Source organism: Mastomys coucha, unplaced genomic scaffold (assembly GCF_008632895.1).
Source record: "Mastomys coucha isolate ucsf_1 unplaced genomic scaffold, UCSF_Mcou_1 pScaffold15, whole genome shotgun sequence".
Taxonomy (NCBI): domain Eukaryota; kingdom Metazoa; phylum Chordata; class Mammalia; order Rodentia; family Muridae; genus Mastomys; species Mastomys coucha.
In genome coordinates, this window is record NW_022196897.1 from 127985346 (window position 1) to 128005154 (window position 19809).

The 19809-nt window shown below is 40.9% G+C and overlaps 1 protein-coding gene across 6 annotated transcripts in view; it reads right to left on the reverse strand.

Annotated features, from left to right (window-relative positions):
- The window catches only part of Kif16b (kinesin family member 16B), a 318921-nt gene that overhangs the window by 110848 nt on the left and 188264 nt on the right, over nt 1-19809 (reverse strand). For 4 of the 6 annotated variants that reach the window (XM_031372080.1, XM_031372081.1, XM_031372079.1 and 1 more), the window contains exons 18-20: nt 6602-6634; nt 6220-6273; nt 3053-4396 (exon numbers count right to left, since the gene is read on the reverse strand). In XM_031372080.1, coding sequence (XP_031227940.1) covers nt 3053-4396; nt 6220-6273; nt 6602-6634 — 1431 coding nt within the window. The remainder of the gene's footprint in view (nt 1-3052; nt 4397-6219; nt 6274-6601; nt 6635-19809) is intronic. The other 2 variants (XM_031372082.1, XM_031372078.1) reach the window with 1 other exon arrangement.

Genomic DNA, 19809 nt, shown 5'->3' on the forward strand with positions numbered 1-19809 from the left:
ATGCAAGCAGAAGGCAGCAATGAATAAGAGTTTCTGATGCCCGCTAGGGTTTCTGACAGATGTTCTTCTAGGCTAAGATATTAGAAAATCCATGCAGAGATGATTTAGCATGGAAGTCTGATTGGGATCCTAAAGACCCAATGAGACTTATATAGGTGGTAAGGGTCAAATAGGACAATACACAAAGCACACACTTTGTGAAGAACTGGCCTGTTTGTATTTCAGCCACATGGCCAGTCCACTGTCAACTGGGGAAGAAACAAACCTAGATCCCCAATGTGCTACTCCCTATCTGTGAGTCACTAGTCTCCATTAGCAATGTAACTACCACAGGTTCAAATGTTTTACCTCCTACTTCAGTGTGATATCAATTTTTCAAGAGAAGACTCAGGGATAACACACATGATTTTAAACTTATTTTGAATTATATGAGATTATTCTTTATGGAAGGTCATATCTATAAAATCATCATCATTTTTGAGGACTCATAATAGAACTGATCAGATATGAGATTAGAAGTTTTCCTCTTCTTTCCTATGGTGACATGAGAGCTTTCTAGAAGAGCTGCCTGATGCATGTGACTGTTGGCTGAAATGAGCAACAATGGAAAGGAAGGCAGTGGCATGGATTAACCTGTTCATAAGACAGTGAGGAACCAATGGGAAAGTGTGTTCACTGCAGTTTTGTCCCATCTGGTGCCACATGGCTTCAATGTTTCACACTCCATGGGCAGTCTCACAAGGGGCCAAGTCAGGCTGCACAGACAGTCCTGGCTTAACTGTAAGAAGCCAGAAAGAAAATAACATGCAGCAGAAATGCCTGCAGAAAGCTGCTGGAGTATTGCAGGCAGAGCAATGTGCCGAGAATTTCTTAGCTTAAATTAGGTATTAGTGAAGTCTAGTTTATCAGAACCATGAAGCCAACTGCATCAGGTTTCTGGAGGACTCCTGACACAAAAGAATCATTTCCATGGAGATTTCAAAGCCATGTCTTCTATTATAGAGTATTAATACTAAATGGCTGGTTGACAAAAGTCAGGGACATCAAGCTAAAAGCTTAGGATGTCTCTTACTGCACACTGCAGGATACAAATTGAGAGCGTGGCCTTTACTACTTTAAATTTCCTGGGGCTACAGCTTTGTCCAACAATTTCATTTACATAACATACCTGCAATCATTTTCTTAAACCTCCGACCCACTTCTCTGAAATAATAACATTATAGCTTTGATTTTTTTTTTCTGCTTAGCCTGAAGGAATTACCAGAGAGTGACTGTAAATGGAATCCATAGGATAAACAGATCACTTAAAAGGAAGCTGTCCTGACCTCCTCAAAAGATGATGGGTGATGGATTCAGTTAACACTTCTGAGGAGGTCTTGCCTCATTTCCACAACTATACCTATGCCTCTGCCAAATGCCAAGTTGGGGTCTTAAGGCTAATAGGCACCCTTCTGCTGATTGTGGGTGGGCTATGATAGAGTTCCAGGCTCTCCCACATGGGCTTCAGGTAAGAATTATGAACAGAGGCAGGGCATGGTGGTGTATGCCTTTAATTCACCAGAATCACCAGAATCAGAGGTAGGCAGTTCTTCATCAGTTGGAGGGCATGAGTAGCAAGTTCAGCCAGATACACATAATGAGAGACAGTCTTCAAGAAGAAGGAGGAGGAGGAGGAGGAGGGAGAAGAGGAGGAAGAAGAAGAAGAGGAAGAGGAGGAAGAGGAAGAGGAGGAGGAAGAAGAAGAGGAAGAGGGAGAGGAGGATGAGGATGAGGAAGAAAACCCTGTAAACAGAAGTTCCCTGAAAATGTCATACCTATGTTGAAGATTCTGCAGACTAATAGACTAAACAGACTAATTAGCAATTAGTGATTAGGGAGAGTTGGTATTTTACAGACAGAGCTTTTTGGGGCAATCTTTATTTCTGTTAATAGTCATTTATCAGTTATGTGTATATCTTTCCCACCAACCTTTTGATACTTAAGAGAAATCCCTTGAAATGTGTTCCTAGACTGGACATGCCTAGCCTTCACCAATCCAATAGCTGACAATGTCATCACTAGCATCTATAACCTAAAGTTGAGAAGAAAATAGACTTAAGTGGCCAAGGTCATCTAAGTAGTAAGAAACAAGTCAGCAGGGGTATTATCACCACTTTAAAAACTGGGTTATGTTTACCCACAAGGTGGCCTTTAACCTCCTTGAGAGTCTTAGCGTGACTACAGAGTATTAGAAAAGATGCTCTTAGATTAATATATTTACTTATTTTCAGAGCCTACCTCTTGTAATCATGGCAATAGAATAGAAAGATAATTATTTCATTTCCATGAAAAGAATTCTTGTTTCCTAGTTTTCTTTGTTAGAACATCCTAAACAGTGCTTATATATCAAAAACCATATTTGAATAAATGCCCATTGAGTGTGGAATCATTGGGAGGATATGCTTGCTGGTTTGGTTGGTTGGTTTTTAGTATACAGTTCTGAGGCTGCCTCTAAAATGATAACTTTAAGGGTGGGATATCTACCTAGTTTCAGTTCTCTTCATTTTGTAGGAACCATCTTGGGATCTACAACTCACTGTGGCCATTGCTGTTCACCAAGAAGATATGAAATACTAGTGAAGAAGGACATGGTGGGAGAGGGGAAGAGATTGTGAAAGAAGCAGCTAAGGAAACAGATGAGAAGCCAGGGAGCAGCCAGGGAACAGGGAGGGAGATAAAGGATGGGAATCTGGGTTGAAGCTCTTCCCATATCCTGCATTTGTCAAACAACTAAAACACATTTCACAAGTCATTTTAGTGAAGAAACAGGGCTTTGTTTTTGTTTATGTCTTTTCAACTTTAGGCCTATGATTCTAAAACAAGGATCTTAAGAAAAAATAAGAGAATGCTTATTATAGAAAAGCAAGAGTGCTTTCATTACATTGAAGGGGTGTTTTGTTTTGTGTTTTAGTTTTTTGCCTATGTATAAGTGAGATAAAGTCTACAAGAAGAGGCAGAAAATGAGCAATCACTTGGTGTCTACCCTATGCCTGTTTCTCTACCTTAATCTTACCTTGCAGGATCCATTTCAAGTGCTTCTCCATCAGTCTCTAGACCGGCCCACAGCCCTGACCACTCACTGGTGTGGAGAGAGCCGAGTTTCTGCCTCTGCTCCTGGATCTCCAGGTCCAGGGTGGAGTGCCTCTGCAGGACAGAGAGCCTCTGCTCTAGCTTAGCCACAGCCTGCTCCAATGCCTCTCTTTGTTGCTTCTCCTGGGATTCCAGTAATTCCTTTTCCTTTCTTCTCACCTTCTCTTCCTGTCTAGCCATGTTAGCCGTGAACTCAAAGGTGGCCCGGAGCTGTTGCAGCTGGCTAGCATTAGCCTGGTACTGTGTGATTTGAGCTTCTTTTTCTTGCACTTCTTTCTCTACTTGGTAGAGAGTATTGTCTAGGCCTAGGACACCGTTCTCAAGGATGCCAAGCACTCTCTGCTTTTCTTCCAGCAGAGCTGGCAAATAATTTTGCTGAAGGTCCTGTAGCTGGTGCTCTTTGCTCTGTAGCCTGGACTCTACAGTCTTGATTTTGTCTAGATCCCGAGGCCCACAGAGAATGTTGCCATTATCTGTTACCAACAAGCTCCGGTCCCCACCTGCTTCACATTTGACATGCTCCAGGGCTTCTTTCTCTTCTTGGACTTCTTTGCTTAGGAGGTCTTTCTGTTGGGCCAGGTCCTTTTCCAGGGTTGCTAGCTTGACAAGTTGCCTTCTCTTGAACTCTAAGAAGTACTGCTGAGCCCTTTCCAGTTCATCCCTGAAGGTGTGATCCCCTCCTGCTCTGATCTCTTTGGCCTGCAAAAGGGCTTCTCGGATGCCTTCCAGTTCCCTCTTTTCCTCTTGGGCCTGTTGGGCCTCTCTAGGACACAGCAGCGGAATAGTGTCCTGCCTCTTCTGAAGCTGCTCCTCCAGGTGTGCCACCCGCAGCACCTGCTCCTTCTCCTGTTCCTCCAGCTTCATTTTTTCCAGCCGCAGCTTGGCACTCTGGGCATCTTGCTCTCTGTGCAGCCGGTCCAGCTCCTGTAATATCTGGACTTTCTCAGCTTGCTCATGGCTGTTGAGCTCTTGGAGCCTGCGAAGTTCTTCTCTGATGCGGAAGAAGCTCTCTTCTTCCTGCCTCCTCTGCTGCTCAAGTCCCTGCTGTTCCCGAAGCCTCTCTTCCTCAAACCTTTCCTTCTCAGCCAGCAGGTCCTTGAGCTTGTTTTCAATGTGGAAGCTACGGCGTTTGAGGCTTTCCTCCTGCTTGCGGATCTGCCGCTGCACGATCTCTGTTTCCTTGCGCCTTGTCTCCACTTCCTGCTGCATTCGCTCTAGCTCTGCCTTGTCCGACTTCTGCTTTTCCTCCATCTCTTCGATGAGTTTCCTGCAATGCAAATGCTGTTGGTCATTATTTGATCACTATGCTTAGCTATCTAAGCTAACTATCCAGCCAACTATCCCCTAAATGGATTGTTCTGAAAACATACATAAAGCCAAATCTTTCATTGAAACAAATGAAAAGGAAGTGCTTCTCTCATATTTTCAGATGCATGCTACTGCATTTTTATTTTATTTTATTTCTTGTCCAGTGTTTCAGTTACCTAGGTTCTGAAGTAGATTCTGGTATCCTTTCTTTGAGAAATCGAGAATCATAATGTGTTATGTATGGTATAATTAAAAGCTCCCCTGAGGTCAATGAGAAAAAAAACACATGGAATTTAAATTTGAATGTGGCTAGTTTTCTTGAGCTCAGTGACTAAAGTGCAGCAGACACTCAGTTACAAGATGATGGTAAAAATAGGTTTTTGCCATCTTCAGTTCAGTGGAGGTTGAGTAACAAAGTCAAAATAAATAAAAAGTTGATGTGGATCTCCATTTCCTTACCCCCCAAACTTCTGATTTGTAGAATGCTAGACACTAACTCATTCCTGTGAGGTCTTTAAACCCAAATTTTAGAAAATAAGTAACTATGTTTTAGATTCTCTCCAACTTTAGCTTCTCCTTCACTACCTATCCTTTATCTACTTCCTGACTTGTTAAATAGAACAGGGGAAAAGTGAAAATATGATTGAATTAAACAAAGGATAGTTTAGAACATATCTCAATTAAGTGGCCATATAGATATAGATATGTAGATATGGATATAGATATATAGATATCCCCAAATGAAATTAAGTAAAGAAAAGAGAAATCAATTATAGGTGTGAAAACACAAGTAAGTGTACAAAGTGTGCAGATATGGCTGTGGTGGTGTACGCCTGTTAGAACAGCACTTGACAGGTGGATGCAGCTGTCCAGCCTAGATCACAGTCTAAAAGCAAGCAAAGAAATGAACAAAAGGCTGGGAGGCAAGTCAGTGGGAGAGCACTGCTCTAAGTCTTAGACCCTAAGAGAAAGCTTAGCTCAGCAGGAGAGAGCACTGAGAGCAACAGCTGTTCTTGCAGGAGTGGAGTTCAGTTCTCAGTATACACATGGATGGGTACAAACACCTGTAACTCTGTTCCCAGGTCTACAGCTTCCAGTGCCCTGTTTTGTGAGCACTAGGCACACATATAGTACATATATACACACACACACGTGTATATATACATATATGTAAGTATGCATACATACATACATGAAGAAAAATTCATATACATAAAATAAAGTAAGTAAATCATAATTTAAAAGGCAGAGATGGGTTATTAGAGAAAAATTGTTTGGTTTTCTTTCTCTTTCTTTCTTTTTTCCTTGTTTCCCTTTCTTTCCTTTCTTTCTCTCTTTCCTTTGTTTGTTTGTTTGTTTGTTTTGTTTGACATTTTTCTTGTAACTCTCTTTGTAGACCAAGCTGGCCTCAAACTCACAGAGATCTGCCTACCTCTCCTCCCGAGTGCTAGGATTAAAGACATGCACCACCACATCTGGCTTGATGTTTCATCTTTATAGACTCATGACTTTTTAAAGACCCAAAAAACACTAAGGAAAGACTTGGGGTTAAATTCCAAAACATCTTAGATATTTAATTACTGACTATTCCCCCTTTCTCACAAGTATTTGAAGATGCACTGCTATGATAATATGAAGATGAAGTAAAGTAAATTCCTTATAAGACATATAAACAGCAGACCCAGACCAAGTGGGAAGCCCAGAGATAGAGATGAACTCAGGAAGATGCTAACAGAGGGAGCCAGACTCCGGCAGCTAGGAACATGGGTCTCACAGGCTTACCTTTTACTTTCTAGTTTCTCAAGTTCTTCACGCTGTTGTCTCTCAAATTCAAGTCTAATGAAATCAAATGAAAATAAGTCACTTCCATGAAGGAGCTTTTCTCTCTGCACATAGAATCATACACTGGAGCATGGATTTGCCTATTACCTTAATTACTATGGATTAGCAAGTTTAAAATGCATTCTTTGCTCTATCACTATGATTAGAAATTAGATATAATTTTAGGTGTTCGAACTTAGACTGAAGAGAACAGATTTGATTTGAAGGAAAACAAAATATCACTGTAGTTATAAAAGTAGAATTAAATACAACTTCTAAATGCTAAGCATGTCTAGTCCATGCAGCTTAAGTCACTGATGAGTAAGTAAAAAGGAGAGTCTACCTTAGACAGATGGGTCCTTTTATAGGGAAAAGACTGTCAGGGCGGTAGAGGGGAGAAAGATAGATATCCGTTAAGAAAACAGTTCAACAGGAGGAAACATCAGGACACAAGCAGTAAGGTACTTAAAAGACAACAGTCATGCATAGAACTAAAGGCCTTTTTTACAAATATCACATTTCCCAGTACATGCATGCAGCAAACACTCCCAAAAATTAATTTGCTTTGGTTTTGCACACTTCGGTGACAGCCATAGGACTGCTGACTACTAAGCAAAAGAGTTACTGTGTACAGCAAAGCCTGACTTTTAGTGCTTTATCTGTAGTTACTCTACTCAGAGGCTCACAAGTGCTGAGTGACAGGTGGGCTTCGAGACTGTGCACAGATCCATATAGTTGCCACAAGAAAGCAGGTCATTGTGAGTTTGTAAATTCTGACAACACAAGACAAATTCCCTGATACTAGAAAGTGGGTTTCACATTTGCGGCTGAACACTTGAGTATATTCATTTATTTCCCTGTTATAGATGGCCGATACTGCTGCAAAGCTGAACCAGGGAATAATTCACTATAAACTGTTTTCCTTGGTCAACATGCAAATCTAAATTGGCAACACAAATACTTTTACAATGACCTAAGACATGTTTCAAAGAGATCTCTTCACATTAATTTGGGCTAATATTGAAAGAATGGCATCTGATGGCTTTTGTAAGCAGAATTGTGCATCTGTGGCATGAGAATAGTCATGCTGATCAGCACAGGCTGTCTCCTTTGTTCTCCAAGACTATCAAGGCTGCAAACTGTATCTACAAGATACAGAATCCATCTCAAGAACTTGTCTGAGGCCACAGTGATATACGTGTGGAGCCAACATTTGACCCCATGGCAGTCTGTTTCCAAAATGCCCTCTGTTGACTCATTTTATAAGCCTTGCTCAGATTTGTGATATAAAATGCAAGAATTAACCTCTTCATTGAAAGTTATGTCTGTTCATAATTATGCTACTATCAAGTGAAAACAATCTGTAGCTTAGTATAGACATGACAGATCAGTCTATGACAGATCAGTCATGCAGAAAGATAACTGCCAACAATGGAACTCAGCCCACATGGCTGTGCATTGAGTGAGTACAATATGATCACTCCTAATAATTACTTTTTAGTATTGTTTCCTCCCTCCCCCAGAGCTCGCTCGTGCTCTGTCTCTGTCTGTCTCTCTGTCTCTCTGTCTCTCTGTCTCTCTCTCTCTCTCTGTGTGTGTGTGTGTGTGTGTGTGTGTGTGTGTGTGTGTATTCAGGAACATGTATGCCACTGCCCATAAGTAGAAGTCAGTATAACCTTAGGATCTGTTTAAGTAGAAGGTAAAGTCAGGTACTTCATGATCTCCTTGTCAGCACAAACTTCTTAGGAAAACTTGTGACTAGTAACGTATTTTGGAACCAAACTTAGTTTCCAGTGCTCAAACCTTGCTTGATACTGAGTCTCTTCTGCTGTTCACTGCTGTACATGTCAGGTGAGAAGGGCCATGAGCTTTTGGCATTCTCTGTCTCTGCCTGCCTCTCCTTTCCCTTTCCTGTGGGGACACACTGAGGTTACAGATGTGTGTGTGCCATGGCCCTGGTATAAGATTTTGGAATTCAATATTTAGCTAATTCCTTCTAGAGATATTTACATATTCAAAAGTAAGACTGGTTAAAATGATTTGAGACCAGAAAATTTCCCTAAAAGAGTTGCCTTTAATCTCAGTTTTCATTTTCTGTGCAGTATAGTAATCCATTCTTATCAATAGCCACTGCTTTAACATTACCTGTGTGGAGAAGCAGTCTGCTCTGAGAGCTGCAGTCAGGGATTAGGATGAAAACTTAACTTCTAAAATGTGTTTCCAATATCCTGGTTCTGTGCTCCACCCAGGCATTCAGACCTTTCCTATTGTTCCCCTAAATGCAGCAAGTTGAAACATTTAGCACCTTAGACAACAAAGCAGGAAACTGAGGCTTAGTGTACTGAGCAGCACTGGAATCCAAGTTTAGTTCCAAAATGTATTGCTAGTCACAATTTTTCCTAAGAAGGTGTGTGCTGACAAGGCGATCACGATGAGTGATGTTATCTGACTCCACCTTCTACCTAAGCACTAGCTTCAAATGTTAAGTGAATGCAGTATTAGGCAATGAGATACACACAAGAACACATGGCTGACCCTAAGTATTATAGCCCCTGCTCTGCTGTGCAAAAGTGTGTTACAAGAGGAGTAAACGTCACAGAATTTGGGAGAAGCTAGCATCAAGGCAAACTTCCCGATTCTAGGTCTACCTGTGTTTTTACTTTCTCATACATAATATAAAACTTAAGGATAGCACATTGAAACCAGATGTTCACTTTGCATAGATGACATGGCAGGCCAAGTGTTTCAGGAGGCTATCAGAAACCAGATTCCTAAGAGCGTTCTAAGTTTATAAAGATTTTGAACTGGATAAACCCAGCTGCCTGGTGTTCTGAAGGCCAGCTAGGAAGGAGACAAACTAAGCCTGGAGGCAAATGCTTAAGGGAGGTGTGTGTGGGTGCTGCTCTTAGTTTGGCTGATTCTATCTTATGCCAAGAGCAAGGAGACCAAGAAGCATAATTCAGGCATATTAGTTGTGAGAAGATAAAAGGCCAGTGGGCAAAGGAACTGCATGGTGGCACATGCATGCCATCCTTGAAATAGAGAGGATCATGGGTTTAGAAGGCAATTTGGAGTTGACAATTGACAATCAAGCATCTCTGCTTCTCAATTCTACTCAAACATTCTAAACTGATGTTTCCAGTGGCAGACCACTGATTTCATGAGCACACATCCTTACATCCTCTTCCCAGTTGCTCCCAGAGCACAAGTTCTCTGCCTAGTGCAGCAGTTTGCATCCACTCAACTTGCAGGACTTGCCCATTCCCTGTCTCTGAACCAAAACCAAAATCAAACAAATAGTAAGAGAAAATTGTTGAAGAAAATGAGGGGGAGAGCTAGCTGGGAATCACTCAAGCTTTGAGATTTTTGATTTCAGAAGCCCAATCTTTAGGCTGAGTGTGCATATATGTATGTGTGTGCATGCGTGTGTATGTGCGCACACTCAACTGAGGACACAGGAAGACAAAAATTCTAGCATTAGTCTAAGGACTGCATTAGATACAGAGCATGAAAGAAATGAAGTTAGGACAGAGCCTACAAGAGGTCTATATGCTGATAAGGTGAGTACCACTAATAGATTTGCAAGAGAGGTTGTTTGCCCTGGATCTCTCAAGACAACAGCAGGCTTAGACAGATGCTGAGACTTCAGAAGAGACACGTGGAAGGACACATAACAACACTAACTAAGGAGAGATGGTAAGTAGGGATGGGCCATGAGTTGAGGGGATTTGAAGCGCTTCATTAGGCAGAGAATATGGGATCTGGGAGCTGCTGGTAGGAGGATGTAAGGGTCCATGGGCTCATATCAGTGGCACTTCCATGGGATACATCATCAGTTTAGAATGTTTGAGTAGATCTAAGAAGGGAGACACTTGATCATTAACAGTTGTCAACCTCAGCTGTTTGAGGCTACAGCTTTTGGCCCTGTTGGAGGGCAGCGTCTATTGATAGGGAGGTCCCCATTTTAACTCTTAAGCGGTGGAACAACTCCCTGTGACTTGTTTCTAGGTCTTAGCCATAGTCTACCAAAGGAAGGCATGCTGTGAAGTGACTCCCTGCGACTTGTTTCTAGGTCTTAGTCATATCTACCCAAAGGAAGGCATGCTGTGAAAGAAGGCTCCCATTTCTGGGAAAGCCTCAAATTTAAAACTCAACTGCAAGAATAAAGAAAGTTATTTGGTGCTTACTTTTAATTTATAGCAAGGCCACCAACATATGAGAATAGCATCCTGATTGAGGGATCCTATCCTAAACATGAGACAGGAGTTGTTGCTGATAGCATGTAACTTCTGTTAAGTATTATATATTTACTAATCATACTTAAAATGCATTTCTTTCCACAATACATAATTATTTCACATAGTAAGCCATAATAGACTATATAAGCCTATCAATATATCTAGACAGTGTATCATGTATAATTGTATGTAAATGTGGCTGCATTTTAAACAAGTGCAATTCACTCTCTTATATTACAGGGATTATCATGGCCCCAAATGCTAATTTCCCAAATGTTATAATTAAAAGAAAAACTATAAAAGGATGTAATTTTTGCAGCTGTTTTTAACATTTTAAAATGACATTTGGAGCTACACATACTGTGTTAGGTCCAACAAAAAAGCACAGTATACCATCTATTTTTATCAGGAATAAACTTTTCTTTTCATTAAAAGACAGCTAGCATTTTTTAGGTATAACTTCACATCTTGCAATTTACATTCCTGTTATCATCAGCAATAGAAAATGAGAGGGATGGAGTTTCTCAGTTCACACCATTACTTTGAAAGTGAGACTGTGATTATTTTTGAAAGAGAGAAAATGAAAAAAATTTAAATTAGCAAAAACCATAAATATTTGCATCCTTCTGCTGTTGTAATACTGCTTAGTTGGTGCCTCCAAAGTCTGGAATAAAGCAGGAGGAGACAGCTACCCATGTCCAGCCAGCAGGCTAGCTGACAGCTAGAGTGGTATAGGCAAGGGGTGTGAAGTTCCATGAGCTCCAAACTACAACATATGTAGAAGGGAGTTCCCAGCTGCTAACAAAGAGCTGATACAGACATACTGATAAAGTCCCCTGTCTTGATGTCCAACTCTATTGTCCATGGGTATCAATCAGATATATGGTTAGGAAGCAAATATATAGGTTCAACAAGCCTGAGATCTTAGGCACTATAAAATTGTATCTAATTTCATTTTCATTGTATACTGGACCTTAAAAAGTACCGTGTCTCTGTTCACAGATACCATCTGAATAAGCCCTGGTCAGTGCCTGGATGCTTAGTGGCATTCTTCAGTTCAAATCCTGGTAAGAACATGCTAGCATTTAGTGGAGGATGACTGTTCTTTATCTGGTCCATTACAGTGCATTATTCCCACCTGGAATCAGTGCTCTTGTAAATGTTCACTGTAAAGTGAAAATATACTTTGTAGAGATAGATGATTGACAGGATTTTCTAACCTCCCCATGTCATACATTAGGTTATCCAACAGTGACCACTGTACAATTGCAGTTCAATATGTGAGGCAAGAAGGGTGTAAGACACAAAGTTTCCCTATACAGTTTAATTTGGAAAGTTACCTTCTAGTTAAACCAGTTTGTACTAGAAATATCCAAAGCAGCCAGGGAAGGATTTCCTAAATGAACTTTCCCAGACTTTCAAATTCTTAGATATTTTCTGTTACAAACTGATGGGGCCTAGAAATGATACTTTTTTTTTTTAAAGTAGTGCAATTTGATGTCATAAGCATTTTCTGTACTTCTACCCAGCCTAATTATGTTAATAGTAACTGTATCCATATTAAGAAACACTCAGATGTCAGAGCCAGTCCTGACCTAGCCTAAGATCTCAGACTTGTTGAACCTGATACAGACTCAATGGCCATAACGGTCAGCTCAGCACACATCCCACACCCTAACCATCACTCCTCCTTTAGAGCCCAGAAGGCCAGGGCCCAGAATAGTAGAGAAGAGTGAAGGGTAGGCCCTTCTTAAGAGGAGCTAGGAGGAGAACACCCCTTACCCAGCTCTTCACTCATTCTTATATCTACCCTGGAATTCCATCTCACCTTCTCAGCCAAATCCTTGTTAAAGAGGTGAGGGCCCTCAGAAGTTAAAATTGATCTGTTACTTCAAAACATACTTTCCCTGCTCAATACACTGAACAGTATGTCATAGGCAATCTTCCTACCACTTCCTTCAGCCGCAGCCTCATGTTGCGAGCACAAACCTTTACCAAGCTTCTGCTATGTGAAAGGCAGTGCTGGGAAGTAGAGAGCATGACAAAATGTATTTGCATAGTTAAAAGTTTAAGGAAACAACATGTGCAGACCACATGGTCAATAATGAGCAGGAATAAAAGGGGTAGGGTCAGGGAGAGGGACCTCTGTGGCAACATAGAAAGAGCAAAGCTTTCCAGGGGAGAGGGTGTTGAAGGTTAGCCTTGAGAAACAGAATGGTGATGCCCAGGATGCACTCATTAGGGAGGGAAGGAAAAAAAGAAAATGCATATAAGGTACAGCCAAAAAGCAGGAACTGGCCTCAGATGTCTGTTGTACAAGGGGATCAAGGGGTGGTAAGGCAGGCAGCAGCACTGTGCGGGATGTTTGCACAGAACTTGCAGGTCACACAGTAGCACTCTTAGAGACCTGCTGGCCAGCTGCTCTATATACCTAAGCAGTAACCTATCCTGGTGGATGAATACTCAGGAGTAGCTCCTGCTTCACAGGTTATGTCATCTGTATGCCAGAATAGCTGGAGGCACTGAGGACTCTCTGCTATATCTAATATGGGATCACTGAGTAACAAACAATGGATATATTATATAATGGGGACTAGGAAAAAGAATAAATTAGGAAATAGAAGAAGAGCTTCAGGATAACAGGAAAAGGAGAGAAAGATCACCAAGATGCATCTCTTGCCACCTGGGAAGCCAGACAAAGAGCTGATGGCTTTTATGGCTCATCATGAGCCCAGTAGAACCAGAATAGTGAGTGCAGAGGAAGCCAGAGAGAGGAAGCCATGAACAACTGGAGCAGTAGCCTTAGCTGCTGGGCTTTTCAGACCACAGAGAGTGGCTGCCTTAATTTCACCAGGGCTCCTTGAGGACACAGATCCTTTCATCTTTTCTGAGTGTATATTCTGGGGACCCCCCTTGAAGGTATATAGTAGCATTCAAGCAATGATTATGCTCGGTAGTGCCCTGGGATAATGGCCTGAACGACTGGCTCAGCAGACATGAGTACTCCTTGCTTGTTTGTGTTAACAGTAACTCATTACAGCAAATCTGAAAAACACAGTTTTCCAAAAAACACAGTCCAATATATAACACAGAACTGGGAACATATAATAAAGTAAGTACACCTTAAGTATACCTTATAATCATTTCCCAAACATATACATCTGGGACATGTGCTGAAACCATACACTGGTACTATGTAATAGTACCATTCTATAATGACTTATAAAAACAATTTCATTGTTAGAAATATAAAAAAGATGTACACTGTGAAAAATGTACATCTGAAAAATGTTTGAGGGATTTACACTCCAAGGTGCAAAAAAGAACCTTATTTTAAGAAAAGGTAAGGCAGGAAAGATGGTTCAGAAGATAAAAGCACTTCTCACACATGCTCTATAATCTGAGTTCCTTCCCTATATCCTATGTAAAACCTCAGATATCCTATATCTGATAGAGGGCTAATATGCAATATATACAAAGAAATCAAGAAGTTAGACTCCAGAGAACCAAATAACCCTATTAAAAAATGGGGTACAGAGCTAAACAAAGAATTCTCAACTGAGGAATACCGAATGGCTGAGAAGCACCTAAAGAAATGTTCAACATCCTTAGTCATCAGGGAAATGCAAATCAAAACAACCCTGAGATTCCACCTCATACCAGTCAGAATGGGTAAGATCAAAAATGCGAGTGACAACAAATGCTGGTGAGGTTGTGGAGAAAGAGGAACACTCCTTCATGGCTGGTGGGATTGCAAGCTGGTACAACCACTCTGGAAATCAGTTTGGAGGTTCCTCAGAAAACTGGACATAGTCCTACCTGAGGACCCAGCTATACCACTCCTGGGCATATACCCAGAAGATGCTCCAACATGTAATAAGGACACATGCTCTACTATGTTCATAGCAACCTTATTTACAATAGCCAGAAGTTAGAAACAACCCAGATGTCCCTCAACAGAGGGACAGAAAATGTGGTACATCTACACAATGGAGTGCTACTTAGCTATTAAAAACAATGAATTTATCAAATTCTTAGGGAAATGGATAGATCTGGAGAATATCATCCTGAGTGAACAAAAGAACACTCACTGATAAGTGGATACTACCCAGAAACTCCGGATATCCAAAATACAATCCACAAACCACAAGAAACTCAAGAAGAAGGAAGACTAAAGTGTGGATACTTCCATCCTTCTTAAAAGGGGGAACAAAATACCCATGGAAGGAGTTGCAGAGACAAAGTGTGGAGCAGAGACTGAAGGAAGAACACTCCAGAGACTGCCCCGCCTAGGGATCCATCCCATATTCAATCACCAAACCCAGACACTATTGTGGATACCAACAAGTGATTGTTGACAGGAGCCTGATATAGCTGTCTCCTGAGAGGCTCTGACAGTACTAGACTAATACAGAAGTAGAGGCTCACAGCCATCCATTGGACTGAGTACAGGGTCCCCAATAAAAAGCTAGAGAAGGGACCCAAGGAGCTGAAGGGTTTGCAGCCCCTTAGGACAAACAACAATATGAACTAACTAGTACCCCCAGAGCTCTTGGGGACTAAACCACCAACCAAAGAGTACACATGGTGGGACTCATGGCCCCAGCTGCATATGTAACAGAGGATGGCTCAGTTGGTCATCAATGGGACGAGAGGCCCTTGGTCCTGTGAAGGTTCTATGCCCCAATGTAGGGGAATGCCAGGACCAGGAAGTGGGAGAGGGTGGGTTGGTGAGCAGGGGGAGGGGGGAAGGAACATGGTTTGTTTTTTTCTTTCCGAGGGGAAACCAGGAAAGGAAATATCATTTGAATGTAAATAAAGAAAATATCTAATAAAAAAAAAAAAAAAAACCTCAGATATGATGGCTCTTGCCTGTAATTCTAGCAGTCCTAGGATTAGCTAGGAGTTCCCTTAATCTACATAAGTTTATAGGCAGAAACACTGAGAGACCCTGCATCCAAAGCAGGGGATAATGAGAGAACTGACCCCTGAAAAGCTGTCTTTCACCTTCATATATATACTGTATCATATTTGACCACATATATATGAATAAATTTTGTAAGAGAGACGGTCTCACTATTAATTTCTGGATAGTTGCTATAACTTGCTATGTAAACCAGGCTGGCCTCAAACTCACAGAGATCTATTTGCCATTTCTTCTAAGAGCTGAGTTTAAAGATATATGCTACCATGCTCTGATCAATTTGAATAAAATATTTTTTTTTTAAAAAAGAAATATATACATTTATTGGCAGAAGGAAAACAAAGTTCATAGATGCTAAACCTGGAGATGCAGAAGAGACTTCATATGGAACAAGTTCCTTGAGGTGACAGAGAGCATGAGACTGGAGAAGTTTGTACACCTTAACATTGTACTGGCAAAGACATCATACTAATATACTATCTTAGTCAGGGTTACTATTGCTATAAAAAAGACACCACGATAACCACAATTCTTATAAAGTAAAGCATTTCACTGGAACTAGCTTATAAGTTCAGAAGTTTAGTTCATTCAGGGTGGAGAGCATGTCAGCATGCAGGCAGACATGGTGCTGGAGAAGTCAAGGATACTATATCTGGATTAGAAGGCAGCAGGAAGAGAGAATTCCCCTGGGCCTGGCTTGGGCTTCTGAAACCCCAAAGCTCACCCTCAGTAAAATACTTCCTCCAGCAAGGCTATGCCTATACCAATAAGCACATACCTCCTATGCCATGCCCTCATGATCAAACATTAAAATGCATGAGGCTATGGGGACCACGCCTATTCAAACCATCACATACAGTTAACCAAGGATGCAAAGATATGCACCTCTGTGTTTCCAATGGGTTAATGGCAGTTTAGGAACTCTGTGCCCAGACACTCCAAGACTTCCTTTGCCACATTCTTCCAAATCCCCAACACAACAAGCCCATTCTCTTCTCTCTTCTTTATTTCCTGATTTTTTTTCTCTTTATTCTTCCCCCTGTTGCTTTAATTTAATTAATAGCTACCATCAAATAAAGAATTCTGGATAAGAAAGAATATAGCTGACAGAATACCAAACTAGGCAAAGATTTAAATTGGAAGATGAATTACAATGTTATCTAAAATTTAGTTAGAGAAAATGAAATAGTTTAAAGTGTCCTTATTTATTAGGCAAAAGTTAAATAAGTTATGATATCAACAAAGAATGAGTAATTATATTCAGTGGCTTGGGGGAAAAATCTGGTAATGAAGTAAGTAAAAGAAGAAAAAGTGGAAGACAGAACTACATATTTAGGACAGCCTCAACTTTTAAACCATACTGTATGAGGCACTATTACAATAACTGATAGCCAAATAAATAAATGTACTTTAAAAGATAAGAAAATATTATCAATGCAAACCAGTGATTATTTCTTGGTAGAAGAATTATAAACATCCGTGATTTAAATACATTTCTGGGTTTTCTGCTTTTTTGTAAATAGAATTTGCTTTATAATGAGAAAAAAAAACTAGCTAAGTTTTTAAATCTTCTCTGATTTTAGCAACTGTTTCACCTCTGTTGGGTTCTATCAGCCTCTGGTTCACTTCCATTGGTTTCTGACAATGATGGCAATTAACATTAGCAGGTTATGTAAGATCCAGGGCTTGCTAATGTTGACTAAACATTTGATGTCACAGAGCGGGGCAATAGCTATGCAAGGTCAGAATTATGGTCCATGATCAAAGGAGATGAAAGGCCCTGTCAAGAAACAAGCGACGCCTCCACATCCTCCACCAATGATCACTACTCAAACACCTTCTCCTAAGTAGGTACACAGTGTTGAGGAAACCATCCGTGTCAGTGTACCTCTAACACAGAGATAGAGAATATACAATTGCACCAACAGACACAATTCACAGCTGTTTAAATTGCTAACAAGAAAAGATGGAATAGACTATGAATAACTAAGGAGATAAACTGTGGGCTGCAGTTGGAAGTCCTGTTTGAACAAGTGGCAGTGGATTCTGCCACCCCAAGAGCTGATGGGTATTTGGTCAAGAGCTGCAAGAGGCACATGGAATGACCTGGGAGAAAGATGGATGCATATAACGGGAGCCTGTCACAAAACCAGAACGTGCTCTAAACAAATGGGTTACAAAGGAGCCGAGCTAGTGAAACATAAATTAGCATAATATTTTACTTCAACAGGACATGATACTGTCATGTAGGAATAACTGGATCTCTCCTGACTCACCTTTGCCCATAGCAGCCTTTTATCATCTCTCCAAGAAACGACTCACTTGTTCACCAGGGCTTCCCAGTAGATCTAGATTAGAAAATAAAGGAAACAAGCCAGCCCACAAGGCATTCTACAGTAACAGAGGAAAGTCAACTTGTTCTTGGAATCAGCAGTTCATCTTCCCATCTACTTAGAAGACAAAAAGCTCACAGGCCTATCACTTAAAGTGGCTCACAGTGGAATGATAGCCAAGGATTTAAAAAGCAGCAAAACCCAGCAAAGTCAGTAATTAACACCAATCTCAGCTAACAGAGGAAAAGACACACTTCCTTTAGTTTCCTCCATTACAAGTTCCTGAAGACCATGTATCCTAAGAAGCCATTTAAGATAATCTATAGCCATCTTAAAGTTAATTAAATGGCCCATAAAAAGTGAACCAGCTAAGACCGAAGCTGGATAAGAAACCAGCACCTCAACAAACTTAACTAGAAAAAAACAGCAAGGCTCAATAAAAAGAACCAACAGACACAAGCACTGTGAATAACTCTCAACTATACATACTCAAGCTGACTACCACATGACCAGTAGCATATATATTGTCAACAACAGGCTTAAAGCTCACATGTTCAACGTCCACAAGAAAAACAGAAGCAACTTATAAAGTAGGAGAAAGTGAAGTGTAAGAGACAATAAACATATAGCTAGGACGGCAGCAGTGCTCCCAAGGGAAGAGGATCTTTCCCAAAACATGTGGCAGGGAGCACAGCCTCATCTGAAGGTGAAAATTTTGTCAAGAATACCTCTAGTTGCAAGCAGATTCTATTTCATGAGGCCCCAACATATTAAAGGGGAAGAGTGACGTCCTCTAGGTTCCAACTCATCAACTACAAACTGCTGAGTACTACCTGACAAATTGTGTGTTGTGTCTGTTTTTTCTACCATAAAGCTAAGGCTCAGAGCAATGGCAGCTGCTGATAATGGAGACCTCTCACTTTCTAGTACAATGCTCATTATCTTCTTGTTAGTGAAGAAAGGGAGGGGGGTGAGAGGAGGTCATCGGGAAGAATGGAATGGGCCTTTAAAAAGGGGAGTGAAGGGACACACATCATGTGAGACAGAAAAGGGAGGGGAAACTGCTGGGAGTGGGAGGGTAGAGGTGGAGAATGGGGAGTATGGGGCCGCTGGAGGGAACTGCATCTGGAATGAGTATGTGTGACAGTCTTCTTGTTATTTCTTATAGCCTCCATCTGTATTTACACAGATTTGAACATTGTGTTAGAAAGCAGCCATTAACAAGAGCCAGGAAAAGGAACCACTTTCTTGTTGTGTAATGGCTATTAGCTGGTCAGAACTCTTCACATCTATCTTGGTGACTCTCACGGTTTGCATCCAGTCTTAAAACTGTCTCTTCAGATTTGAGTTTCTTCTGGACTTATTTTTTAGAACTCCATTCCTACAACCAACCAGAAGACAGCAAGAATGTGGGAACTGCCCTCATTTCAGCATTCCAGTTCACAATGAAACTCAGCTACAGTCAAAGATACTTGGGTCCTAGGTAACACCCAGGACACTGGGTAAACGCACCCATTTCGACATGGTTGTAGGCAGGAACCCTGGTCTCTGCTTTCCTGGCAATACAGCCTGGAACTGCATTCGAGAAGCTGAACTCACAAGGACATACTAAGAACTCAAGACCATTTCTTGAAACTGTTTAGAAGAAAAAGAAACTTATACAGTATTAGTGGGAGGGTAATGAAATAATTTATTAATGTGCAACTAGGAACCTGCAAATTCTTCTCTCTGATCTAGAAATGCCAGCACTACATTTTTCTGCCTCAGGGAAGTTACTATGGAGAACACAAGAATTAGCTACAAATCTCTTCAGGCTAATGGCATGTGGTAGCTGGAAACTAAACAATAAAACAAATCAATAGAAGAGAAGTTCAGTAAGACACGGAATATCTACAGTAGAATATCATGTGGTTATTAAAAGACTATAAAAGAGCTTTGAAAGAAAAATATTTTTTAAGGCTCAAAGCCATCCATTGAACTGACTGCACGGTCCCCAATGAAGGAGTTAGAGAAAGGACCTATGGAGCTGAGGGGTTTGCAGCCCCTTATGACGAAC